Source organism: Centropristis striata, chromosome 13 (genome assembly GCF_030273125.1).
Source record: "Centropristis striata isolate RG_2023a ecotype Rhode Island chromosome 13, C.striata_1.0, whole genome shotgun sequence".
In the NCBI taxonomy this organism is placed as follows: domain Eukaryota; kingdom Metazoa; phylum Chordata; class Actinopteri; order Perciformes; family Serranidae; genus Centropristis; species Centropristis striata.
The window spans coordinates 18054415-18082244 of NC_081529.1; the positions used below are offsets into that span (position 1 = coordinate 18054415).

The 27830-nt window shown below is 39.3% G+C and overlaps 2 protein-coding genes across 2 annotated transcripts; both read right to left on the reverse strand.

The window, feature by feature from the left end:
* Positions 1 to 135: 135 nt before the first annotated feature.
* Positions 136 to 5924, reverse strand: mettl2a (methyltransferase 2A, methylcytidine). The gene is made up of 9 exons (XM_059347357.1): positions 5773 to 5924; positions 4571 to 4659; positions 3794 to 4056; positions 2422 to 2471; positions 2256 to 2316; positions 2018 to 2157; positions 1823 to 1929; positions 811 to 876; positions 136 to 718 (listed from the first exon to the last, which is right to left on the reverse strand). The coding sequence occupies exons 1-9, from the start codon at positions 5922 to 5924 to the stop codon at positions 564 to 566; spliced, it is 1083 nt and encodes a 360-aa protein (XP_059203340.1). The 3' UTR covers positions 136 to 563.
* Positions 5925 to 8071: 2147 nt separating this feature from the next.
* itgb3a (integrin beta 3a) lies at positions 8072 to 26410 on the reverse strand. The gene is given in 16 exon segments (XM_059348697.1): positions 8072 to 10387; positions 11651 to 11817; positions 12111 to 12230; positions 12476 to 12576; positions 13589 to 13811; positions 20256 to 20688; positions 20770 to 20904; positions 20999 to 21088; positions 21190 to 21285; positions 21389 to 21550; positions 21656 to 21818; positions 21939 to 22191; positions 22396 to 22594; positions 23717 to 23802; positions 26258 to 26368; positions 26371 to 26410. Coding segments are annotated over 16 exon segments (2445 nt in total). The 3' UTR covers positions 8072 to 10321.
* Between the last annotated feature and the right edge of the window lie 1420 nt (positions 26411 to 27830).

The window sequence follows — 27830 nt, forward strand, 5'->3', positions numbered from 1 at the left end:
CAAAATTAATGTCTTTTTTAGCAGCCATTCAAGCATGAACATGGATTTAAACATTCAAGTGATGTGTGCAAAGCAAGTATTATAGTGATTCCTTTGTTAAATTTTGAGTGCAACTTTAAAACACAGTCAAACAGATTTGTAGTTTAGATTTTATTAATTTTGAATGTACAAAAAGGTCATGAAGTCGTCTTAAAAATCATGCCGTTATTTTCAAAACATCACCTCATTAAAAACGGCATCTGGCTGGCAGAATGAAAACATTTCAACAGGGGTAACCAGCCCGTTCTCAGATTTCTGAATAATATCGGCACAAAATGAGAAATCATCACTCTTGTAGGTATAGCACCATCCGAAACACTCACTATAACCAAGTCCATCATCATTATAGCGGCTAAGATAGTGTAAAGCCTTAAAAGCGTTTAACTATCCAGTTGCATCCCCCTTTATCACAATAGAGCTTGTCAGTTCCATACATCCCCCAGAAAAAGGCAAGCATCGCCTCGATTTGAGCTTTCAGCTGTGGTTCAGGTGAAGGTCAAGCCAGACGGGTTCTCTCATTTGGCTCAGCCCTGGGTCTGAGCTGGAGCCTTGCGGTACTTGCACTGAATCCACACCCTGTACATGGTGAGCTGTTTGCCTCTGTTCACCTGGAGCCGTCTGTCCACGAGGTTCTGCACCTTCTCAAGGCCGGCCTCAGCGAACATCTCATGGAGCTCGTCTGAAATACAGACACAAAATTACGTTCATATATCAAGAACAATTCTGCAAAACAATCTCAATAAATATGTATTAATATGTCTTTATTTCTACCTTGAGTAAAGAAGTACACTCTTGTTCCATCACCTCGGACATAAAAGTTTTCTGACAGACACCTTCCTAAAAGAAGTGAAGGGACACAACATACATATTATTTCACACATTCAATAAACACTGACCATTAATGCAATGTAATTTTAATCTGCAGTGAACTACATCACGTACTGCATAATGACCCCACGTCTGACAGGTCTTGTGCAGCCAGACTAAAGTATAGAGACCCTGTGCAAATGTGTTTATTTATGTTTTTGTGCTCTTTAGTGAGGGCTTTTTGGGTTGGGAACGGGATGGGGCGGGACTCAGGGATTGGGGCGGGAACAGGTATTTTATGCTACCCTGTCATGGGATTTTGACAGGATAGGAGATATTTCTTGAAGGAGTGGGATGAGAAACAAATGAAAATCCACTCCTGTGTCACTCTCTCGTACATGTCCATTTGTTTATGGGCTGCCTAGATCAGAAAACAATGGATTTAACAAGACATTCAGATTTATTTCCAATTCCTATATTACATGAAGGCTAATTAGAATAGTCTGCCTCCATCTATGTATCTCCATCCACGGCTTGAGAACTAACTTTGCAAAGGTGCACCATAATTTTCTTGAAATCCAATAAGAGCAGACTGGCCTTTTTCTGGGAAGACGGCTTAAACAGGAAGGTGCTAAAAGAGTGTTTCATTGAGAAGGTGAATACAGGTATATTTAGACAGTCAGTATGAGAAAAATAGTGTTTTTTAAACATTAAAACATGCATACATGTTCCAGTAGAAACCCAAAATACGAGTATGAGCCTAAAAATTTGTATAATATGTCAACCACAGAAAGTTACTCCAGTGTGACATAATGCAGCATTCATTTCTGAATTGCTGCCAGAAAAAATAGACCTAAGTGAAACACATTTACCAGGATAAGCACTATTAAAGGCCATGAATAATGGACCTTTCTGGATCTGGATGTTCTGAACAGCTATTTGGACCGGAGCCTTGCTGAACATCAGCCTGACTAACCTTTCTTGAAGCGAAGCTGTGCCATGTCGTAGCGTCCGTAGTCTCTGAGCAGCATCACTCCCCCGGGCTTCAGCAGCCGCGCTAATCTGCTGATGGATGCCTGCATCCTGAAACAGGGTGAAACTTTAACACAACCAGTGCTATATTACACAACTCAGAGAAAAGAGGAAGAAAGACGGAGAAATAAGTTCATACTTGTTGGGATGCAACGCTGATAACACAAAGATTAGTACTATAACATCAAGGGTTCCATCGGGGACGGGGTAATTGGCTTCCACATCACTCAAGTCGTGAACAAAGGCAAAGCAGCGCTCAGGGTCGTACTCCGGATTAGTCTGAAGACGAGACAGCAAAGTTAATTCATCAGTTAGCCCACAACCCTAGAGATGAATAAATCCATCAATGCACCATCCTTCCATTAATCCCATCTCACCTTGACTAACTCCACAGCAGTGCTGGAGAAATCACAGCAGTAAACAAAGAGTCCCGGGTCACTGCAGAGAGCAAAGCTGCAGTTATACCTTTAAGTGCACACCGTAAGATGGAAGCAGAGTTTGGCTTGGTTTAACACGACATGGCAATGCCTTCACTCTACTTACTTGTTGGTCTTCAGTATTGGGAAAACTGTATTGCCTACACCGCAGCCAACCTGTCAAATAAACATACATTAATATGGCATTTATTTTGTTTACTCCAATTTGCACCAAGTGTGAAATGCCAGCACATTAAGTAGAAAAGTTTGTTTCAGGAGAATAAATCCTGACAAAAAGATTGATAACATGTCTCGAAAATGCATTTATTAGCACCAAGGTTATGCAAAAAAATAGTGTGTTGTGTGTTTAAAATGTCAAAGTAATAATGGACACCACAATGTGATCAGTAGAAATGTAGCAGGCTGCACTCAACAAAAAACAAATCAGCACAAAATGTTTTTGGCCATCCACTCTGTGGTGCAGCCATCCATCCTCCATCAGTGAGATAATGAAGGCTGGAGGGCTGAAAACATTTCACTCTTTGCTCTTTAGTAAACAGAGAATGATGATGTTTAGAAGGAGACCCCTCACTTCTCTACAACAAATGCTTGATCCGCAACTAGGACTAGATTTGGAACAAATTAATACACACACTAGACAATCAAGGAACATGTGCTATATTTGTATTTATTTAAAGGGATAGTTCGGATTTATTGGAGGGGGGTTATTTGAGATACTTATCAGCGGCAGCAAAATGTCTTTTTACCATTATTCACGCTCTCTTCAAATCCACCAGACTCCATCGACAAAAACAGAAATTTTACCTCACAGAGCACAGGAGTTGCTGGTCTACCGCTGCATCGATCGGTTGCTTTGTTAGTGTTATTGTGTGACTTCTGTGAATCAGAACCAACCCTTTGAAACACCAAAGTCACACAATAACACACACAAAGGACAAAGGACCAACCAATTGAGGCTGCCGTAGACCAGCAGCTCCTGTGTTCAAGGTAAAACTTTTTTTTTCAGTGAAATCTGGTGGCTTTGAAGAGAGCACACACAGATGGATAGAACAGCTTCAGTTCTCTGTTGTAAAGGGCTGTCTGAGGGCAAAAAAAGCTTTGAAAATGATGCAAATATAGATTACACTTCAACTGATACTGACCTCTGAGGTGGCTAAAATACATTTTGCTGCTACTCCCCCTTGCCTGCTTCTCCAAACTGTGGGTGTGCTTGAGCTGATACACTGACTCTGTATAGGAACCTCATACAACCCCACTTAAACTATGCACTATCCCTTTATTTTTTGTTGCTTTATATAATTAACAAACATGTTAACAATGCACCAAATTTCACTGAAATATGTTGTAAATTTTTTCAAAAGAAAACATATTAACAGACAGTTAACAGAACTGAAAACAGACACAAGTACTACACCAGGCATTTTGCTTTGTCATTTTATGTTTTTGGTTTAAATTTAGCTTTCAAATTAATCTCTCACCTCCAGGATGCGATATGAAGCTGAGGAGCCAGGGATGTTCCCTTCAGTGTGACACACAGCTGCAGCCTCCTTCATTTCTTCTTGATCCGGACCGTCCTGCTGACCGTCCTCTTTGACCTCGAGACGGGACTCATGGTTTTGGCTGCACTGTGGGGCCAATTCTGGGAACTCTGTGAAGAGCCAGTGACGGTCTTTGAAGAAACGGTTCTCGTGGATGGTGTAAAAGTCGTTCCAGAACTCATTTGCCCGGTTGTCGTATTCCTCTGAAGAAAAAGGCAAAACAGTAAAGAGTAAGATAATCTAGCACGTTTAGCAACAACAAGGTCCATTTGTGTATCTTTTCGCATATTGATCAGATAAAACTAAAAAGAAATGAAAATGCGAGCATATATTTAAATATATTTATTCATTGATGTTCATACTACTACAGTACATGCAACAACTTATTTAACCTATTTAACATGCCAAAATGTATTTTCTCCAATGTGCAATATCTGTAAAATGCAAAGTACTTTCAAGAAAACAAACACAAAAAAGATATACTTTTAATAAATGCCAGACATGTATAAAATGTATGTATATGTTTTATTTCTTATATTCCTAATTTTTTTTTTATATCTATATGTGTCTGTATCTTGAGCTGCTGTGACAACTTAATTTCCCCACTGCGGGATTAAAAAAGTCTGATTTTATCTTCTCTCATCTTATATAAAATAGCGGTTGTCTTGACAACAAAAACAACAACAACAACAACAACAACAACAACAACAACAGTACCTTGTTTCTCAGTCGGTAGTGGCTGATTGTTTTCTGAGACTTTCTTCTTAGCAGATGCTTCTTGTTCCTCAGTCCACTCCACATTGTCCCTGTAGACAACAGAGATTAATTATTCATTATTAAACAGCGCAGACACACTTGGTAATCCCAAGTTTTTTAAGGTTTTCATGTGATACTCAGACAGTGCTGTGAAATAAAGATAACATATCTTCTATTTCTAATATCTGGAAACATATGCCTACTAATAAACTGATGTTCATAAAATGAACTGCACAAAAAGATGCAGCTTTAAATATTTGGTTTAAATCTTATTGCATGTTATATGGAAGCAGCTCAAAATCACACATTTCCCTAAAGTATCTTTACAATCTGTTTAGCATGTAACATCCAGTATTCTTAAACCCTTTTTATAGATAAAGAACATTGCAGAAAATCAAAGAAACAATACAAAACAAAACAACCACAGTGAAAAAGGACATTTGCCAGGTTCCTACGGGTGCTGAAAATCCTTGAAAACACTTGAATTACAAAAAAAATGTTTCAAGGTTTCAAAAGTGCTTGGTACTTTCAAATAACATGCTTGAAATTAAAGTTATTTAGGATGAAAAATCTACTTACAAGCAATATGAAACTTTGTTGTGTTTTTCTCTTATTTGTCACCACATGTACGCTGCCACAAAACATTAATTTGATTGCTTATAACACAATAAAATTAAATTTAAAGTGACAACGATGTACTAAAATCACTGTTCTGTATGTACTGTATATAAATGCATATTTTACCACAGCTGTAAGGTGCTGGAAAAGCTTTAAAAAATCTTGAATTTGACTTTGGGTATATTGTCAATTTAGACAAAATAATACAGTCATACTACTAGATTATCATAATTTTATACACATATGATTATTAGAAGTACATTACATTATCAATGGCCAGTTATATGATCAGAGGATTTATGAATTATGCATTTAACAAGCGAAACATACACCATGAACAACATAGCAATAGCTTTTACATTGCTCATTGTTAGATACAATCAAATCAGCAAAATGCCATCTTATAAATAATGCAATGAGGCTTTAATGCAACATACACAGTGTATGGTGAGTAAAGATAGAGCCCCGGCTAGGGGACAGAAGCTCTGACAGAGATGGACCCCAAACATCTGTCTGCTTGGGGGTTTCTGGATTAAAGGACCCACCATGCGTTGTGCTGGAAGACCTGCCGCGGGTCTGTGAGGAAACGGGTCCCGAACTGAGGTCTCTTCACGTCGCCGGTGGTTGGATCTGGCAGCAGCAGTCCGGTTTCACTGTTGCCTGCCTCCACACCGACCACGGCATGGGGCACCGCCATGTTCGCTCTGACGCGGCGGAAGAGGGGCCGTGCATCCAACAGTGCTGCGTTCAGGGAACATCCGACTTTTGTGATTAATTCCCAATACTGTAAATACAACTCAGAAAATCTATTTTTTCTGAAAGCAAAAGTTGCAGTGCATCTTTTGTGATAACATAGATGCAATGCATTGAGAAGACGGAGAAAATAGTCTTTTAATAATATTATTTTTGGCTCTAAATATATGGGTATTGTCATGTTCCGATCACATAGGCCTACTAGAGCTGGATGTCACAAAACTTTTTAAAACTCAATGAAAATAAAACGGACATCATAGCCTTTGGTCCAAAAAAAAAGCATCCAACCTGCTTTAAAGCCAACTTGGTCCCCTCTCCCTGAACCTGAAGCAGGCTGCTAAAAACCTGGGTGTTATGTTTGATGCTGAGCTTTGTTTTGAAGTAAAAAGCATTGTAAAGTCTTGTTTCTTCCAGCTTAAAAACGTTTCCAAAATTAGATCTTTTTATCCCATTCTGACTTACACAAGGTTTTACATGCTTTTATCTTCTCTCGCCTGGACTTCTGCAATGGACTGTATACTGGAATCAGTCAGAGCTCCCTCCACAAACTCCAACTGGTGCACAACGCTGCTGTCCGAATTTTAACAGGAACCAAAAAATATCACCACATAACTGCAGTTTTAGCAGCTTTGCACTGGCTACCCATTTTATTCAGAATTGATTTTTAAATGATTTTACTCACGGTTAAAGCTTTAAATGGCCTTGCCCCTATTTATATCTCTGATCTTCTGGTCCCCTATGTCCCAATGCGTACATTGAGATCTGTGGATGGGGCTCTACTGGTGGTCCCTAGATCCCGGCTGGTGACCAAGGGTGACCGGGCATTTGCTGTTAGGGCCCAGAGTCTCTGGAACTCTCTACCCCTTGAGGTCAGACAGTCTTCATCACTAGCCTCTTTTAATTCCCTACTGAAAACTTTATTTTATCGCAAAGCCTTTATAACTACTCAATCTCTTGGTTGTTTTTCTCCCCCAGCTCGTGCCACTTTCTATGTTTTGACATTTGTGATTCCAACTTGTCTGCATTGCACTTTACTTTGCTTTGTTGTTTTATTGTAATTTTTTCTGTCTTCCACTATGTTTTTATCTCTTGCCTGTAAAGCACTTTGAAACTTTGTTAAGAAAAGTGCTATACAAATAAAGTTTATTATTATTATTATTATTATTATGACATAAACCCTAAGGCATACACATTTCCCGTTATTTTTTCTCTCCAAAATACAATTAATTAAATTTCTTCTTATTGGCCGAATAATAGATTGCATACTGTAATTTTATTTTACTTATTTTATTATTTATCTTTTATTATTATTATTTTCAAAATGTGTGTATTACAATTATCCATCATACCAATTAATCAAAATCAATCAAAATCACTTTATTTATCCCCGAGGGGAAATTCAGTTAGTCTGGTAGAATCTCTGGAAGAATGATGGCTGTAGTATATATGCTGCAGTACATATATGTAGCGGAATAAGTGAAAGAGGAAGTGTATAGCTATTTTATTTGTATTTTTTTTTCTGAATTTCACTGAGTAGGATCAAATCCTAACATATCTCATCAGTATCTCATCAGTGTAGTAGGCCTTTTTAGTAGCGATCTACGTATTTGCGATTTTATGCGGTGCACATGAACGCGACATGCTTACTGAGATATTGATACAGGATCATGAATTGATTCCTCTACTAGGTCACAGATCGACCTTAACCAGCTGTGTACACTGTATCACAGGCTGCTTGACAATGACTTGATCTGCACAACATTTCCATGCTGCACTTCTACAGGTGACCTGCAGCATCAGAGCACTACAGCATTTATACACTAGAGGGAGACACATGCCAGGATTGTCTTTGACTACTGCTTTCAGTCTGACTGGATTTAAGTTGTTCAAGTCAGTTGGGTTGAGTCTGTATCCACTAAAGTTTTAACCTAAAGTCATAACTTATAACTTATACAACAAATTAAAATCGTTTGGATTTGGATTTGCTGCACAGGCAACCCGCTAACACTACCCGTACTACATCTTACATGGTAGTAGTAGTTCTTCTTGTCACATAATGGCAGCTACTAGGGAAATGAACGTACACAACTGTGATGAATGTACCTTTTTATTATCAAAAGGAGTTTGAGTACCAACCAACAATATCAACAACCGGAAACAGCATTAACAGGACTCATCCGGATGCTGTAAACAGGATGTGGCAACAGAGATAATGCAAGTTGTGGAATGTGAGGGCAAGTGTAAAGTTTAGTGATAGCAGTATGTATCAGAGAAGTGCACATGAACAAATGGGTGAACTACCAGCTTCAGTGAAATGAGCCACGCAACAGGAAACATTCTATAAAGGATACGGAGGACAAGTTACCACAGAATGTAGTAAAAGGAAATGGTCGCCCCACACACTGACATTTGTCTTATTAGTATCATCATAGTGAATTTGCATGAATTGAGTGTAAGAACTAAACCTTATTTTTTTCTTTAATATTCATCTTACATTTTTAAATCAAAAAGTCAAGTTAAAAAATGTCTGATAATGTTGCTCTCTCTGTTATGTGTGAGGACTTTCAATACTTACATTTAGATTTTGTCAGTGTTTGTGTAATAGCTTCCTGTGGCAGAATGAAACATTCACCTTTTTACTTCAATCACACAGGTCATCAGTGATATTTATTGTAATGTTTGTCCGAAGTGTATTGCCGATCGACGTCACAGAGTGAATACACCATGAGTTTTTCTACTTCAGAAATTTTAGACATCTGAAATATGAATGTCAATGTCAAATACCTTTGGTACTTTAACTCTGATCTTAATGAAGGCTAAAAGCAGCTCTGACATTTGTTAAAGGAACCCAAATGTCAAGCATCACACGAGAGTTGGTGAATTCAGCTATAATGAAACTTTATGCATTCCCTTTGTGTAACAAACTAGAGCAAAATCCCAGGCATCTTTAAAAATGGTGCAAAAAACAGACAAATTTGCAACAACTTTGCAGAGCATCAGAGGACCAGAGCTGTACAACCAAAATACACCTCACATCACATCACATCTCCCATATGGAGGTTACAAAGAGTAAGTTTGGTCATCATCAACAACTGCTGGGCATTGTGGCCAATACCATTGGATGTGCTATAAAATCTGCTCATATGCACAAATAAACAACATGAAATTTCAGTGTAACACAGTGCTGCTCAGTAGAAAATCCAAATAATTTACAATTCAGCAATTTTACACATAACATGAACAACTAAAAAAACTCAACAAACACAAAACCAGGTGATGGTGCAGGGATAAAGAAATGCATCAAAGCAATTATAAAGTTACCCTTGCTGATAAGCATTTAAAAAACAATATAGAACACAAACTGTAAACCAAGACATTTAGTTAAGGAGACGTACTCCTTTTTACAATTATCAGTAACTCAATGGAAAAGGAGTGACGTAATCTTGTCATAATTGTGACTGCAACAAGTTAGAAAAAAAGGGAATTGGTGATGTACATGGAAACCCGTTTTAATAACTCATTAAAATTATACTACAGGTTTTATAGTAAACTTTGCGGTAAAGCATTTTGAATGGCCCTGTTTAAATGTGTGATAAGTGAACAGATGCATTATTTATTTCTTTTTTAAAGATTATTTTTTGGGGCATTTTTGCTTTTTATTGAAAGTGATAGATAGAAAGAGGGAGACAGAGGGGAGGACATGCGGCAAAGGGACCTTAGGCCGGATTCGAACCCGGGTCTGCCGCAGGAAGGACTCCTTATGGTACGCTCTCTACCAGTGTGAGCCACCGGGACGCCCCGGACAGATGCATTCTTAAAGAGGAAATTACATTATGTTTTAACAAAACTCAGCTTAGGTGGAAGACCCTGAAGAGGACTTCAAAATGTCTATTCATTCATGTATTTTCTATCGCGACTTATTACTTGGTTATGGTGATTCTTATTACTCTTTTTATAATTTGAGAAACTAAGAAGAAATGCTGAAGACCGTAACAAATGATGCAGAGGCAGAAGAGCCTCCTAAAAGTGCCACTTTCAGCAGCAGTTCCTCTTTGTGTATGGTTGTTTATGACTGTGGGAGGAAGCCGGAGAACCCGGTGAGAACCCACGCTGACAAGGGGAGAACATGCAAACTGTGTGCTACAAGAGTACACACCACCGTATAGAACTCTGTAACTTACATTTAAAGTTATTTCTACAATATATACAATTATTACATCATGTTGCTGACAGCATTGACTACTTTTCAGCTACAGTGTAGGATCTTCTTCCCTCCGTTTCTCTGCTTGTACATTCCATCTCTGTCGTTGACCCCTGAGTTTTTCTCATCCCCACTAGTCATTAGTTGCCTCGGTACGCTACATTGGTGAAGGTGGAGGTGGCTCCTTTATACAAAGGATTGTTAGCCTGGGAAATGAAAAAACAGAGGTATTGCTGCCACAACATGAACACATATCACTGCACCCAGAGACAGACGGAGGAGGATTTTCCATCAGGTAGTTATTATAAAAACAATAGAGATAAAAAAAATGGATGGTTTTGGTGAAACGATTTATATTATTTGGCCTGACACAATTTCAGCAATAATTCAAATGCATTTATGGTCACATAGGTTAGTGTTTGCACTGCAGTGTGATTCGAGGATAAAATATGAGATGCTACTTTTTCTATTTCTTTCTTTGACCGAACGTTTCCTTCGTAAAAAAGCGGAATATTGAGTTAACAGTGCGATGTGTGTGGAGGTCTGTATGGTTAAACTGTAGCAACATGGTGTTTTTTTTAGGTGATTTAATCAAGCAGTGGTGGAAAAAGTATTCAGATCCCTTACTTAACTAAAAGTAGTAATGCCACACTGTGAAATTACTCAACTACAAGTAAAAGTCCTGCATCCAAAACGTACTTAAGTAAAAATCCAAAAGTATCCGTATCAAAATGTAGTTAAAGTATCAAAAGTAAAAGTACTTGTTATGCAGAATGGACCCACTCAAATTGTTTTGTATATCCCAAATATATTATTGGATTATTATTTATGCAATATATTATTTATTTATTTGTTTATATAAAATTTACATTTTATCAAGGTAGGGCTCATTTTCACTACTTAATATACTGTTATGAGGTTTATTTTTAAGCAAACGTCGAATAACTTTAAATTTATCATGTTTTTATGTTAAATCTTGACCTGAAAAGTAACTAAAGCTGCAAAAAGTAAAAAGTACAATAAAAAGTACAATGCTTGCCTCAAAATGTACTTAAGTAAAGTCCAATAACCTCAAAATTGTACTTAAGTACAGTACTTGAGTAAATGTACTTAGTTACATTCCACCACTGTAACAAAGGAAGTAACCAGAGTAACATTTGGGTCAGAGTATTTCGCAACATATTCCTCCTGCTGCTTTAGGATGCTGCAATGATTTCATTAACCTAAGGAGACATTTAATTAAAGATTTTTGAAGCATGTTGCACCAAGAATTGCTGTCATAAAAAAAATGTATATTAAAAAAAAGTGCAGTACAGCAGATAAGGCCCATACCCTATGCAACAGTTCTAGTTTGGAGTCTCCCCTTCAAAGATCAGACATAATCTGTTACTGTATTAGTAGTACTCCATTGATCATCCCTGAATAAGAAGCTGTTCCTGTATGCAATTTCAATTATGCATATTTCTCACCGTGTCCCATTTGGCTTTGGCTCTCTCCTCCTCAAACTTGGCGAACTCTCTGCGGTCGTGGATGGTGACCAGCAGCTTCCAGATGAGCAGGCCAATGAGACCCAGCAGCAGAATGGCTCCGGCCGTCGCCAGGAGCACCACCAAGATGTTTGGACCCTCAGGACACTCTAAGAGACCAGAGACAGGAAAGGGAGGCAGAGGGAGAAAAAGAGTTAATTTCTCTCAGGCTCATTGCATGGCATGTCTTGGTTTCTGTGGTGTGGCAGAGTGCGGCTATGGCTAACTGGCTGATGATGTGCTAGATTACTGGATGCACTCACTGTTCCTCTTTTGCTCATCAGACACAGGCTGAAATGCCAACCAGAACACACTGTTCTGTTGCAATAATACACAGAAATAACAATTCTCACTTCTGACAGCTTAAACGTCTCGTACATGAACACACGAACTCTGTCAGTACCTGGCTCTTTCACCACATACAGAATGGATTTGCCACTCTCATCTTCGTAATACTGGAAGTGCTCCAAGCAGTCATTTTCATCTTTGTACGAACAATTCACGGCATTTCCAGGTTTTAAAGCTGTAGGAGGTGAAAATACAAAAAGAAAAAGAAATAAGGTGATAAAAATGATTTTGAGGTATAATAAGTGACCTTTAAAAACATAGAATATTCACCACTGCATAATCTTCTTCAACCATAATGTATTTATAAAGTCTTAAACTACTTTGAAGGACATTCTGTTCATGTGATCAGCAGCAGGAAAACATTACCACAGCAGCTTGAGGAAACAATATGCAGTAAAAAAGTTAGAGAAGAGCTCTCACTCAGTATTTCCACCGGTTCGATTTTATCTTTGCAGAATCTATTGCAGGTGTTGTCTTTGGCGTACTGTCCTCTCTTGAAGTGCTGACACTCAACACACTCCCTGCAAGCAGAGCCCCATTAGTTTCATACAGTACACAGTGTGTATGCTCTAAATGCTCTATAGTAGCAGTGCAAGGTTCAAGTAGATATGCAAGGGATGGACAAACTAACAGACACACCTAAGTGTATAGCTAAATTGATATAAATGTGTTAAGATAAAAGTGTTGAGATCAGCTCTCTGTCGATCGTTCTCAGCTGTACATAAGATAGGGAGTTCACATGAAACCACATGAAACCACACCTGCTGAATTTGCTAAAAATGTGTGTGGGAGTTTGTTATCATGTTGGAATGTGGAAATATAAATGACGCTGCCCTGCAGACAGCTGGTTTCAAAGTATTTGCTTTTCTTTTACCAGCCAGTGGCAGCACCTCAAGTCCAGAGCACTTTTATAAAAAACTGGCACACTTGTGGTCCTCAGAAGACGACTCTTAATCATTTTGGTGGCATCTTGACCTTTTGCCATTGTCAGTTTCCTTGACTAACAGTTGTCAAGATAAAGTATTTCAAAACTATATTTCCCATACCCATGCTTATTCATGGTTTCCTGAGGAAATGCTAACTCATCTCTGTTTTTTATGATTAATTCCTGCAGCACTCGATTGGTTTTAGTTGCACTACAAGGCCAAAAGTTTTGTCTCTAGAAATAGCAAAATCTAGTGGATTTACTGTAAATATTCATGGTCCTTAAAGGGTTAATCTTTTCCACTTTACACATGTTTCTTCTTACACCACCAAGGTCAAAATGTGACCTTTGGATACAAGTTAACGCAAACTAATTTAATAGTAGACTGCGTGAAGTTTTTTGAGCACATTCATGCTCCCAGAGAGATGAACCCTATGATCCTCTAGAGTCAACAACAGGAAAAAAAAACCCTACAGAATCCAAGATGTGGGACTTTGTGTAATTAAAAATGAGTTACTTGACAGATGAAACTTACTTTCATGTGTTCAGTTATTTTGTCCATTCCTTCATCTTTCTCATTTGTTAAAAATATTACGAAATAGAATTACTTTTTTATAGTGCAGGAATCAGGACAGGTGGGACATTTCTCACAGGTAGCTCCGTAGGCTCCAGGCTGAGTGCACTGACAAGCCCCACACTCGCAGTTCCCCCGGCCGCTGCAGAGCAGGCCGATGATGGACTCGCAGGTGTCTGTGCGTGTGGAGCAGTTACAGTATTCTCCTCTCCATCCAGCTTCACACTGACAAAAACCACAGCTGCACTTCCCATGATCTGTAAGAATCACAGGACGAGGAGGTTAATGCTGTAGCCGTCATACATTCTTTCAATTTAAATGAAATTTGTACAATTCAAAAATGACATCCTATTGAGTAAATTCAAGTAGGTTTTTCAGTAATCATAATCAAGGGTGGGGCCAGGCAAACACTACTGTGAAATATCAATTACACAACTGCCACTTGTTTTTACAGCATGTTGCATGCTTGTGCAAGTGTACCTGAGAATGTGTAAATGGTTTCTGTATCCTGAGGGATACAGACATTTGGCAGGCTGTAGGGGGGAGGGGCATCAAGTATCTGCACTTAATATCATGAGAAAGTTTTAAGGGGGGGTGGGTCAAGTACCCAAGTCATGTGACTGAATGGCAGCATTCAAAACTAAATTGATACATTTATGTCAAACTCCAAAATGGCAGCCTACGTGGACAGAGACACTGGCCATGAGGTGAGGTTTTCTTGTTTATTATGTTTTGGGGGGATTTGTTTTTGAAAATATTGTTCTTTAAGCATAATTTTGTGTATTCTTGTTGAAAAATAATTGACATTTACACGTCTTTGATAAACAGACATTGAATGTCTGTATCTTGGGGGTATATGTTGTCCAGATAGGGGTATAAAAACAGGCATAATCACTCTCAGATATACTTATGTTTTGAACCCTATACTCTACAGATAATCAATAATATAAAGGTGTTAAATATTGATTACACTTTATTTTACTCTTGAATGTGTATTTCTGATTAAATCACCAGTGTACATATGTTTTCAGGGAATTTTTACAAGTACTTTCTATGGTACAAGAAAGGGAGAGGTAGCATCTGTTGTGTTGCCACCTGATGGTTCATCTGATTCAGATGAGGGAACCAGTGAAGAAGATGAGGAAGATGAATTATATACAGAGGGCCAGAATCAGGACAGTAGCAGCAGTGACCAGCTCAGTGATAGCTCAAGTGACAAGCCAGAAGAGGGAGCAAACCACAGTAAAAGAGGGAAGATGTTCAGGTAATGAATAGAGTAGTATAATGAATTGTTCTGTAAGAGATCCAGTGATTTTGGTGCAGATATTGTATGTACAGCATATGTCTGCAACAAAACATGATCTGTTGTATGGTCATGTGTGTTAGTATCTCTCATTTGCACACACAGACACAAAGGAGTTTGTGTAAAATCATAAATAGTTTTGTGGTTTGTATTGGCGATCGGGGGAAGGGGGTGTCTGTTTTTTCACAGATATATTTTTTTTCCTTTTCAATAGGTGGAGAAAAACTAAATTTGAGCACCAGTGTACAGTTACCCAAAGTTGCTTCACTGCACCAGATGAGCTATCCACTCCACTGACATACTTTGACGACGACATCTTTGAGACTATTGCTCACCAGACGAACTTGTATTCATGTAAGCTTATTGGAAGCAGCATCAACCACTTTTTTGAAACTTTGTATACAAGACATTAAAGAGAGTAGCTAATGAATTGCCAAAGTTTCCAAATGAAATATTTGAACAATTGTAAAATGGTAAATTTATACCCTAAACAGACAATGTATCCTGGGAGATACAAACTGTAAAATGAAAAATAAAGGTCATATTTTGAAAAAAATCATGAAATTGTGTTATTTTAGCCTAGACACATTAGAAAATAGCAATTAATTATTTTTCCAAAAATTTTACATGTGTTTGCCCATTTAAGGGTTAAAGATTCTGCACCAATGTAATTAATTACTAGTGTTAGGTGTAATGGGTTACTAATGTGTTTGTGTACTTCATAAATCCGAGTGCATCTACGCTTTCTTCAAAGCCACCAGACTCAATAGAAAAAAACAGTAATTTTACTACGCAGAACACTGGAGTTGCTGGTCTATTGCTGCCCTCTGTCTTTTATGTTATTGTGTCAAAAAGTAACACTTTACACAATTATACAAACCAACTAAATTTATGTGGCGGTAGACCATCTACCGCTATATAAAGTTAGTTGGCTAATGAGTTCTGCCAGGTAAACTGACTGATTTTGTGGCTAAAATATATTTTGCTGCTGCCCCTGTACACAGCAGTCCATGCTTAGCTTCCATGCTGTTACTCCTGACAGCTTCTCCAAGCAGGGGCCGTGCCGACTACCATTTACTGTAGTTAATACACTGACGATGAAGTACCTCAAACAACCCTGAAATAACATGGAAACTAATTGTACTAAAATGTATTTCTCAGCAGGGGACATTACACATATCTCTTAATCATCCCTATTCTGACAAAGGCAGGAAACGCTCTATTGTGAATGAACACACTAATGATTCCCGACTCCTTAAAAAGCTGGAGCACACACTGACACGCAAACACTTCCTCAGACTCCACTAAAGTGTAGAAAGCACAAAAGCCAGGTCATTTGGGGAACAGTGTTACAGTGACGCAACCACTTGCTGACAGAATCTGGAGGCGAGTTTTACTCCCTGGATTACAGAGAGACAGAGAGATTAAGCTACTTTAGAAACAAAGGCACAGCCCCAGAGACTACAGTGTTCTTTGCAGGAAACCAAACAGGATTTGGCATTGGATGACTAAGAGCAGAGTGAGTGAGTCACAGCCCAGCTGGATCAGACGGGGGGAGTAGCTGGTCATGAAATATCACAAAGGGTCCAAGGGTCCCTAATTCAAGAATTCAAAACAAATCATCCACTGATGTAAACTTGAGGAAACAATTCCCCAGTCCCCACCCTGCCAACTCTGCTTCTCTTTTAGTATTTATAGCTGTGAGGGGACCAGACATTTTCACTGGTTAATGGTTAACTATCTCACATAAATGCTTAGCAAAGCAGTTGTTGAGTAATCTTTCTTCCTCTGCCAACAAGATAACGGCTGAAAACTTTTGAAAACAAGAAAAGCTGTGACATTTTTGTCAAAAACATCTGTAACTATGGATATTTTTACAGTGTAGTGCACTTAAACTTGACAAAAGTGTGTGTGTTGTTGTCTTGTTCTTATTAGTTGTAAAGTTGATTCATACACATTAGAGGGTTTTTTTAGGTTGACATCATTCTCTCTCTGAGACGGCACAGTAATCCCTCTCATTAATCACATGCCTGGGCTTTAGAGAAGGTTAACATGGGGGCCCATGATGAAAGGGCTGAAACAGGGATAGTGACAGAACAGTAAAACAGAACATTAGGCTGTTGGAAGAAGAGAGTGAAAAGACTGGAGTGCAGCGGGGATGGAGACATCCTGGAGAGAAAGGAGGTCGGGCAAATTGCCAGCAGAGGAATGCAAACTTTCCTGTTCTCCCTTCCCTCATATTTATGGGCCCTGGGGCTGTGCTTGCTGACTCCTGCTTCCTTGCCCTGCACCGATCCCAAAGCCCCTCAGCAGAGGAAGAAACACACAGCCACGGGGAATAGCACGGAGACAGAGCCTTTTGGAGCCCTGGGTTGCAGTAGCTTCAATTGAGCTGGGACCAAGGGACGCTCGCTCTTTAAAGACAACAACGCCATGACTCTACCGAGACACAACAACAACTCTGCGGTCCCAAATTGAGCTCCGTAGACTGTGTTACACCAGATATGGCTTTGTGTGTTTGGGCGTGTGGGTGGGCGAGTCGGGTGAGTGTGTGTGCCCAAGCCCTGGATGTCATCATGATACCTGTTTCTCAGAAAAACATCATCCTCCCGTGAGAAAGACTCCAGAAATATTACAACATGCCAGCACACACATGACACTTGATCTTACTTTAGGTCATGGTGCACAAGGAGCCCAGAGCATGTTTTGTTTACTTTTTACAAGCTGGAAGCTGCAACCCACTGGACTGAAAAATAAAGCCAAAAACTGCAGTTTCTCAAATGGTCACCTGAAGCTGGATCCAATAGACCCTCACTTTAAATACCGAAATTTACTAGGCTTGAAATAGGCATGTTTACAGGCTGGAACAAGAAACGGTTTTAATTAAGCTAATTTTCATACTAATGACAACTGTACAGAGGTACAATTAAGGGCTTTTGAGTGACAGGTGGGTGCTGTCATGTTTCATAAAGTCTATGTTTTGAATGTTGAACTTTGGGTTTTTAAGTCAAATTAGACCCATTTCTTGCATGTTGCGCTTTCTGTTCAGTTCAAACAGTACATATTAACATGAGATTCTTATTTCCATTTGAGTTAATATGCATACATTAAGTTTAATCTTATTCATGTTAATGTACATAAAGATAAAAGAGCAGTTTCCTATCCTGCTTCCTCCTTACAATCACAAGCCCAGACTGCTACATTACATTAAATTACCCAATGACAAAGCCTATTAAGGTTTTATCACTGTGATTGAGTAACTGTGCACAGAGCTGTGCAGACTTGTAATAGGGAGTGATAACACATCATGGTGCACTGCTGTAGGACATGAATCAAACTCGCTCCAAGTTTACAGACCTGACAGGACTGGGCATTTGAAAGCATGACTGTTTATGCTTGGCAGCTGAAGTACGCAGTTATTTACATGTCCTTTACAAGCAAGCAAAGACTGTAATAATACATGCACATTAGTGTTGCGAGGAGCTGTGCATTTTTGATTTGTCAAGCTCTGTATCAGAAAACTATGTAAACGGTTAGGTGTTTACAGACTGAGAGCGACTGGGAAGAACCCGAGTATGTCCCAGTGAGGTCAAACTGGGCCTCAGAGCAGGGAAAAGGAAGGGAAGGGCAACTCCATTTTTCCTGCTAACAGGAACATGCTTTTCTCCTATTTAAAATTATATTGATCCATGCAGATAGTTTGGGTTTTATGAGCCCAGGATCGACGATTTCTGCCACCTCCTGACTCAATGGAGGTAAAGCTGTTTAGTTGGTGGTGCTTACAGTAATAAAAACCGACATTTTACACACTTGCAGTTCTAACAAATGTCAGTCCCGAAGGGGAGCATATACTGTTGAGCAGTACCAGATTTACAGCAGAAATACTAGGCTATGTATATAGCCTGTTTAAAAAAAATGTCTACAAATAATTTCCACCTTTGCAGAAATGTTATATAACTCACCAGTTAAATCATATTAAGTCTCAAAATTATGCATCATTATGGATGTGGTCACTTTGAGCAACAAGGATTTCATTTGACCCATCTCAGCTCAGAAACCTAAGGGTTTCTTCAGAAACCTAAGGATTTCTTCAGAAACCTATGGGTTTACGCTGCATCTACATTTTTTATAGTCTATTGTAAGTAGGGTTGCCAACTCCCCGAAAAATAAATAAGGGACACTTCATTGGCAGGGCCGGCCGACCCGATTGCCTTCACCCATCCTGGCGTGGTGGAATTTTTTAGCCCCTTTTTTGTAGGTAAAATGATTTTTCAACAATTTGACTCAAACCTGAATTGAATTAGATGCATATTTTTGTGTGACATGAATACATAGAAAACAAATGATTATCCAGCAATTCATTTTAACACAAAAAAACAATTAGCCTGTTTTTCAAAGAAGTAGTGGAGTTTGATGATAACAATTTGATTCACTCCTTTAGTTGGCTTTTAAAATGCAGCATGTATGCAATTGAATGGCCATTTTGGAAGATTATAGCATTCCGTAATTCCAAATTGGTTCAGTAAAAAGGCATTAAATTCATGTCATGAACACATGGGGACCTGGTCTTCAAGAATGCACTGGAGTTTGCTGAGAACAAATTGATGTATTTATTTTATTGGAGCAGCATGAATAAAATTGAATGGCTATTTTGGAGTCATGCAGCTGACAAACGGGCCGTAAAGTGCAATGTAATTGCGCACTAAAATTTAAAGTGCAGATGCGTGACCGCAGTACTGGAAGCATGTTGTTTCAGGTCAGTCAGTCCACCATGGACTAAGGAAAAAGAGCGCCGGCACAACGTGCAGTGTGCTTTATAGATGTTATCACGCACTTTTTCCACCCAGGTGCTTCCTTTTACCCATTCTTCAGTATTTTTGCATCCTTTTCTGTTTTTTTTTTCGGAGGGGTACTAGACACATTGCTGCTTGAAGGTGTAGCGCCCCGTAAAGCAGTGTCGGCGTCTGTGTCACTGTCACCTACGCATGCTGCTTTGTTGTCTTCTGCTATCTTCTCCTCGACCAATGGGATGAGCGTATTCTGTATCGTCATACTCGTGTGTGAATATGCTGTCAGTTCATTGGTCACAGAGGGAACAAGTTTACCGTAAGTTTACATATAAAGCGCCCTGTTATTAAATTTTCATTGGCATTTACTGACTATTTTTTGACTGTCACAATAATACGGGACAAAGCGCGTCCCTTTTCACCTCAATACGGGACAGCTGCTTTTGTTTCTAAATACGGGACGATTCCGTTTTTCAAGGGACGGTTGGCAACCCTAATTGTAAGAGTGCCTGTCCAGTGTGTTCACCGGAGATGGTTGTTGCTTGTGTACTTACACTGAGCATGTTTTTAGCTTAACACTGATCATGACCGGACGAAGTGCATCTACTCACCGGAGCACAGTACCCCTTTGTCGCGCGGGCAGCTGAAGTCGTCACATTCGCAGTAACTGCCCCACACCTGACCAAACTCATTTGTATGGCAGGAGCACTGTCCGCACAAACAGTTGCCTCTCCCGCTGCAGATTTGGGCCTGATTTGTCTTCTGGATGCATTTGGCATCATCCGATGGACTGTAGTCCTCCACGGAGCACTCGCAATGAGGGCCCAGACGCCCCGGGTGACACTGACACACTCCACACTCGTGGGTCCCGTTGCCATTGGTACAGATGGTGCTGTTGACTTCGGCCTTCGCCTCACATTTGCAGTCACAGGCAAAGTCCACCGTGACCTCCAGGGAATCCTGAAAGCCTCGAGGTTTGATGGTAAAAGTGCGGCTCTTCTCTTTGGGGCAGCCACGCAGCTGAGCCTCCAGATTAAACGACACCTGAAGGGGAGGAAATGCTTCTGTGACAGTCTGTATGTGTAGATACCAGATGTGCAAGTAAACATCTCAGCAGATACATACTGTGTCTCCAATCTTGAGGCCAGAGCAGGACTTGAGTCCAGGGATGACCTCCCCATTTAGGCAGGAAGCATTGAAGGAGAGATTCAACTCTTCTGGGGCATCCACAAACTCCAGCTCCACTTTAGAGCGGATTTTCTACACAACACAAAGTGATGAGGTCAAACCAATTACATTTTATAGATTCATTAGATTAAATGAGTTTTATCTTCCACATTTGGGAAACCCTTACCTCATACGCCTCCTCAATGAGCTCAACAACATTCCCAGAGTTACCTGACAGCGTTCCCACAGTTGTGCCTGCAATGAGCTCACTGTACTTCTGGGAGGGCAGACATGACAAGCAAGATGATGACCCAGTTTTTGTGTTTTTCAACTTTAACTTTTTTATGCTGTGTGGTACTAGCAGTGCAGTTTGTTTACCTTGTAAAGCGCCACCACATCAATGGTTACACCTAAAATTAAATTGATGTTGTTTTCAGACATTTTATCTGCCATGAGCCCCAAAGAGGGATAGTCCTGGGAGACACAGGAAGCAAATAGTCCTCAATGAAAGCAGGTTCTCCACAAACTATTACAAAACCAAAGTGGATTAATGATGTACTTAAATTTCTGCCTTTACCAGCACAGCAGATTTGTTGTAAACATTATCACTATCAAGGTGACACTGTCCATCGTTGGGCCGGACGATTCCAGCTATACGTCCATCCAGAGCGATGTGAGTTTTGGCATCAGTGGTGAACACCAAAAGGTGTGAGGCATCCGGACGCCACCCAATCTTGTCCTAATGATGATAAACGCAGAAAAGATAAGCAAAGACTGATATGTATGTATGCACACTCTTAGCTCGCACATCAGCGAGCATGTTTTTGGAATTACATTTTCATACCTTGCAAACCACAGCCTGCATGACAGCATCAAATCCACCCTCTGGAGAATCTCTATTTTTAGACACCTGCTGTTTCTTCACCTCCTCAGTGAAGCGAGCCACCTTCTCCGTCAGTGACAGCACATGCTTGAACCCGAACTGAGCCTTGCATATCTCGTGACTTCTGTATGTATTGAATAGGTGAATGGGGGATAGGAAGTCAGTGAAGGAGAACTGGACTCTCTCAGATTATTAAAATAATCTTCACTTGGAATGTAGCACCAACAATAACCTCAGCACCTACCCATAGCAAGGATTCACCACTGCCTCTGGAGGATACATGAACATGTAAGGGGAGATGGTCTTGTCCACAAAGGCTCCAAACCCCATGCGTAAGTTGCTTGTTTTGCGGCCCATGGTCTTCGCGATTTCACTCCCCACGGTTTGAAGCTTCTTCAAGTCATCCTTCATTGAATTTGAAAGATCCATCAGATAATAGAGGTCCACTGGGTAATCCTCCACCTGCTTCACTGTCACGGTGAAACGCTTGGAATCACCTGAGAGAGAAAGAGAGGAGGGATGCAGAGATGGAGGAATGCATGGAAGATTAAATAAATATTAGATAATAATAATATATAGAAATCTGTCTGTTAAAGTGCATGCACAACAATAATAATGGCCCTTGGTGTTCATGTGTATCTGCTTTAGTGTGGCCTCAGGCATCTGGTCTTATGGTGATGTCTGGTTGGCAGTAAAAGCACCTGGTCTTAGTGTCATGTGGAGTTTCTGAGGCTTTATCTGTGTGACTTTGCCAGCACCGCCAGAGGCCTTGTTGCTGAGCGGGTCATCCTTCAGAATCCTCAGTTTGCTGTGGGGGAACTCCACAGTATTGCACCCTCCATCCAGCAGATTCTGCTCCTCGTCGCAGCGGGGTGCGCCGGATCCCCCTTTTCCATACTCCTGAATAAAGAACCATTGCGTCAAAGTAAATTAATTAATTAAATAAAATACTTTTTAGGTTTGCATTTATGACATGATTTATCCACACTCAATGAAGTGCTGCAAAAAAAGGTCCTTAAAACGAAACAAGTTGGCATTTTTACACACTCGGTTCCCTCATCTCCAAGTTAGTGGATTTTTGGTGAGGTGCTTGCAATAAAGTCACAAATTGTTAGCACATGTTGAAGAGATTTTCACGCTTAGTTCGATGACATGAAATACATCAGTAAATACCATGCTCATTGGTGGGATGTAACTAAGTACATTTACTGAAGTACTGTACTTAAGTACAGTTTGTACTTGTGGTTTACTTGAGCATTTCCACATTTGTAACTTTTACTTCTACTCCACTACATTTTGAGGCAAATATTGTACTTTTTATTCCACTACATTTAGCTGCCAGCTTTAGTTACTTTTCAGGTTGAGATTTAACATAAAAAAACATGATACATTTAAAGTGATTACGCGTGTTTATAAATTAAACCACATAAAGTATATCAAATAGTTAAAATGAGCCCTACCTTGATAGCAATAAAACGATGCTTACATAAATGCATCAATAATGATAATAATCTAATAATATATTTAGAACATATAAAACAATCTGTGTGGGGTCATTCAGCATAACAAGTACTTCTACTTTTAGTACATTTTGATGCTTTTGTACTTTTACTACTACTACTTCGAACGCAGTACTTCTACTTAAGTAAGAGATCTGAATACTTCTTCCACCACTGACCATGCTCTTGAATTTTGAACCTTTTTTACGTCTTTCAAAAAAGGTGATTGCTAACAGGTAGCTAAATGACACTCCAGAAGTTATCTGGGACATTACATCATCGTCAGTTCTGCATCTGTGTAGTCAAGTTCATACATTTGACCTGAGACCAACACCCATCCTTATCTTGTTTTCAATCTTAACAGTTCAGAGGCTCCAGTGTACAAGCATGTTCAAGAATACACATCTGAGGCTGAAAACTGGAGGAAAGCTGTTGGGAAATTAGGGTTTCTGTTTTAACTTGCTGCTGCAGTGAGCAATGAATGGGAGGAGCGACACTGTGTTTGTGTGTCTGCTGTTCTTACCTCCTGAGAGCACCATGCACAGCTCGGGTGAACGGCCAAGCACTGCTGACAAGTTGTGACTCCTTGTGATGTGCAGATGTTGGAACCTTTAATGATCACGCAAACAGAAATACAACACAAAATCAATGGTGGAAATACTCTGTTACAAGTAAAAGTCCAGCATTTAAAAGTACAGAAGTTTCAGCAACAAAATATACCTAAAGTACCAAATGTATTCATTATGCAGAATGGCCAATTTTTTAGAACGTTTATTATATAATTGATTATAATTATTGATGTACATTGTACATTACTTTAATGTTATAGCTGGTAAAGGTGGACTATATAGGTACTAGGTACTTTATATACTGCCAGGTAACTTGTACATTTCACAGGGATCAATAAATTCCTATTTTTATCCATAATAATACATCGTCTTTGTCTTCATCTCAATCTGCAAAGAAACAAGTAAATAAAGTTATCAAAAAATGTAGTGGAGTAAAAACTATTTCCCTTTCCTACCATTTACCTCTGAAATGTAGTGAAGTACAAGTATGAAGCAGCAGAAGATTGAAATACTCAAGTACAAGTACCTAAAAATTACAAACTAAGTACAGTTCTTAAGTAAAAACATTTAGTTATATGCCACCACTGCACAAGATACATCTCCTTCCACTTAATGTTTCAGGAAAAAAATGGCATAGATAACACTGCTGACCACACTGTCTGTCAGAAGTGCCATGCAGCTGTGTTCAACCACAAATTCAGATACCACAGCAATCACATTGAGAGCACTGTACAAACATTTAATGCCACTACAAGAGTTTCTACATAAGCAAACAAGACCATCATTGCTAGACTGCACATTTATATATAGGAATTTGAAACCAGACGAAACTATATCATCTCACAGACAGGAAGAGTCTATGTTTACATTGGAAGAAAAGCATTCACCAATCAACAAAACAAAAACCTAAAAAAGACAGTGGTAGAGCACAAGCAAAAACATGAGTCAAGAATCAATGAAGAGAATTGTGGGATTTGAGAGGATTCAAAACTGATTCTTAATTGGTTCTCCCAGACAGGAATATGTGGTTTTACATCAATATATGATTTTTTGTTGGTGGCAAAAACAAAGTTGACTTTGTTTCACCATCGTCATATTAGTTATTAATCTTGCCACAAACAGACACATAACCTTATTGCTGTGGATCCTGTAAACAGTTATGCTTAAAAAAAAAAAAAAAAAAAGTTGCATCTTTCTTTCTCGTTTCCTCGTGTTAATAAGATCAAGATGAGGCGGTGGTGCTCATAGAAACACAACCACTTTTGGTCACAGGGGGCGCCAAAGTCAACACAGAATGGAAGTTCTCTGTAGCTGGACGTTGACGTCTGAGTGCAGTTGATCATTAATGATGCTGATCCTCATTATGTTTTCTTTGACTCATAGTCAGCCTGTTTTCTTCTTGTGAGTCTGTGTATGTGTAATCATTGCAAAATGTGGTCCTGAAGACAACTACTGCAGCAGGAAATAGGAGTACTTTGCCTGGTGTTTATATGTCTGTCCGTCTATAAACAGTTTTTTTTTTTTTACTGTGATAGCGTCACAGCTGTGCAAGATGCAGTCATGAACTTTATACGTGTGTAGCTGAGATCAGAATGAAGGCTGAGTTCAAAGATGGGTGTAGTCTGAACAAGGGCACCGGTAGTATGAGCGGTGAGATCTAAAGAAGGGGCCATTGCCCCCGTTGGCCACTTTACGCCCCTGGCCTATTATGGTGTTGCTGGTGTGATCCCAATGCACGAGGGTCACTAGTTTGACCATGTCAGCAAATTGCACCAAATTCATTGCAACATATTCAAATGCCTTTGTATTTGTTATCTAGTATTGCCTATGGGTGTGGCTCACTGGAGTTAAACACAGTCAGTAATGTCAATCTACCATAGTCAAGACCCCCTCAAGCAACTACACACCGAAAAAGCATCATAAAGTATATATATATAATTTTAGTTTAGTACTTGAGGTATTCCAGGTAAGTCTGATGTTATGTAGACTTTATATAAAATAGGTCTAGAGACTTTATAGACATATAGTGTTTTATGTATGTATCTAGTTTGTTTGTGTTAATTGGGATTTTCAACCTCAAATCACACACATAACCTATATATATAATGCATACATATAAGCTACACATTCCCCATCATTTGGTAATAATAAAAAATTGCTTGGTTTTTGTTCTGGAGACCAGGGGAGCCTGAGCAGACCCCCAGGTCCCCGAGCTTTGGGAAAACTATTTTCACTCCCTTATAAGGAAAGGTGGCGAACGCTCCAGCAGAGCAGCGCAATTACAAGCAACAGCGTCGCTCCATTTATGTCTAATAGTGAATTTTTCTCTGTTACGTTTGAGAACAATACTTAGAATTATCAGCACATCTACTGAAAAAGTTAGCGGTAGGGAGCACCTTCAAAGATGACCTGCGAGCTGGGCGGAACCCCCCCAGCCAGGTCGCCTAGGCAGGTGAAAGTTTGAAAAAGTCGCTCAAAGAATAAAAAAAACTTACCGAAAACGTTTGATGCCGACAACAAAAGGAGAAATGGTATCAATAGATGGTTTAAAAAAGTTCCCATGGCTGGAGAGTAACGGAGCAGAGCTGACATGAGTCGTCTGTGTTCCCTGTGGGCTTGTTCTTCGCAACTTGAACGCCTTTCCTCATTCTTGAGTTGACTAAACGCATGTTGGGTCATACAGCTGCGCCTCAAACACCACACTTTCCATGTAGTTAATGTATCGGGGAACAGACACGCTCACGACATGTTGACACTCGTTTTTTTATGATTTGGTTACATTTGATAAGTCGAAAAAGGAAAAAACGAGCCGAAATTATTTTTACTTTAGCATAAGTGGAGTTAGTGACAGTCTGCAAAGTATTTTAACAGTCAGTGTGCAGGCTATGTTTGTTTTTTTTGTCTCAGAAAACACCTGGACAGATTGTCTCAGACTCCTGAAAGCTGAAAATCACATGGGGATTAGGTGTGGCGAAAAAAAAGACAAAAAGGAACACGTTATTTTGTACAAATCACTCTGAATCTCAAAACATGCCAGTAGGGTTTTTCCACTAATAACACTTTAAGTACAGTATATTGACAAATTGCCAGTCATCTTTTTTCTTCTCCATGATGAATGTATTTGTTCTTTTTTTATTTATTAAGTAAAGGAACTCAATCAAATTGAAACGGATGGATACAATATCACAATAAAATACAAAAATGAATTAATAAATCCGTTTTTTATCATTAACTAATAGATAAGTGTGAACCCAATAAAGCCAAATGGTGCAAATCCTCATTGTGTTTTCTGAAGAGTATTTCGACAACTCTATTAAGTCAAATAAATCAATTCCAACCCCTTTTCCACAGTGTTTGTTATCTAGCATGGCCTTAGGGTGTGTCTCACAGAGTAAAACATGTGGTTGAGTTATTATTGAACTGGACCTGTATTGATAGATGGAATGCAAAATGTGAACTCATGTGGCAGTTAAATTAAATAATGGAGATATGCAGCATTTTGGACCCTGTGCAGAGGTGTCAAGACACAACACTGCTTTCAGCACAGTTGGTGATTTGTTGCTTTGCATTGAGTTCATATAACAGATAACATCTATTTAAAATTACTACCAAGGTTGTCGTGCTATGATATGTAACAGTTAAAAGTGACTTGCATTCTGTTAAATGCATGCTTTGTAGGTCACCTTGCTGTCTCCTGGATTGAAAAGAACACAGTTTATAACAGTTAATACGTAAGCTGCACTAAATGTGTGTGCGATTTAAGGAAAGACTGGAAAACCTACCATAAACATGAATGATATTAATTTAGAACTCAAAATGAATGAATCACCACACATATTTGAAGCAGACAAGTTGTGTAGTTGTGGTAGAAGGACCCCTAGTGGGACAAATAATATATAAAAGAATATTTACAGCACTACAGTTCATGAGGTGAATGTGATCAGCAGTCACTTCTTGAATTTTTCTAGGGTGTAAAAGGACTGACTTTGCCCCAAGCTATTGCCATGTAATATGCATTCCCTAGAAACAGTCTCACCAAGCTCTCTGTCCTCCTCACTCAATTTATGA

Bases quoted from the DNA above. Each gene is read 5' to 3' on its own strand.
- mettl2a (XM_059347357.1), bottom strand. From the start codon at position 5,924: ATGGCGGTGCCCCATGCCGTGGTCGGTGTGGAGGCAGGCAACAGTGAA. The intron at 2,317-2,421 runs GTAAGTAGAGTG...TGCTCTCTGCAG, and splicing joins CCAATACTGAAGACCAACAA to TGACCCGGGACTCTTTGTTT. The intron at 719-810 runs GTAGAAATAAAG...TCTGTATTTCAG, and splicing joins AGTGTACTTCTTTACTCAAG to ACGAGCTCCATGAGATGTTC.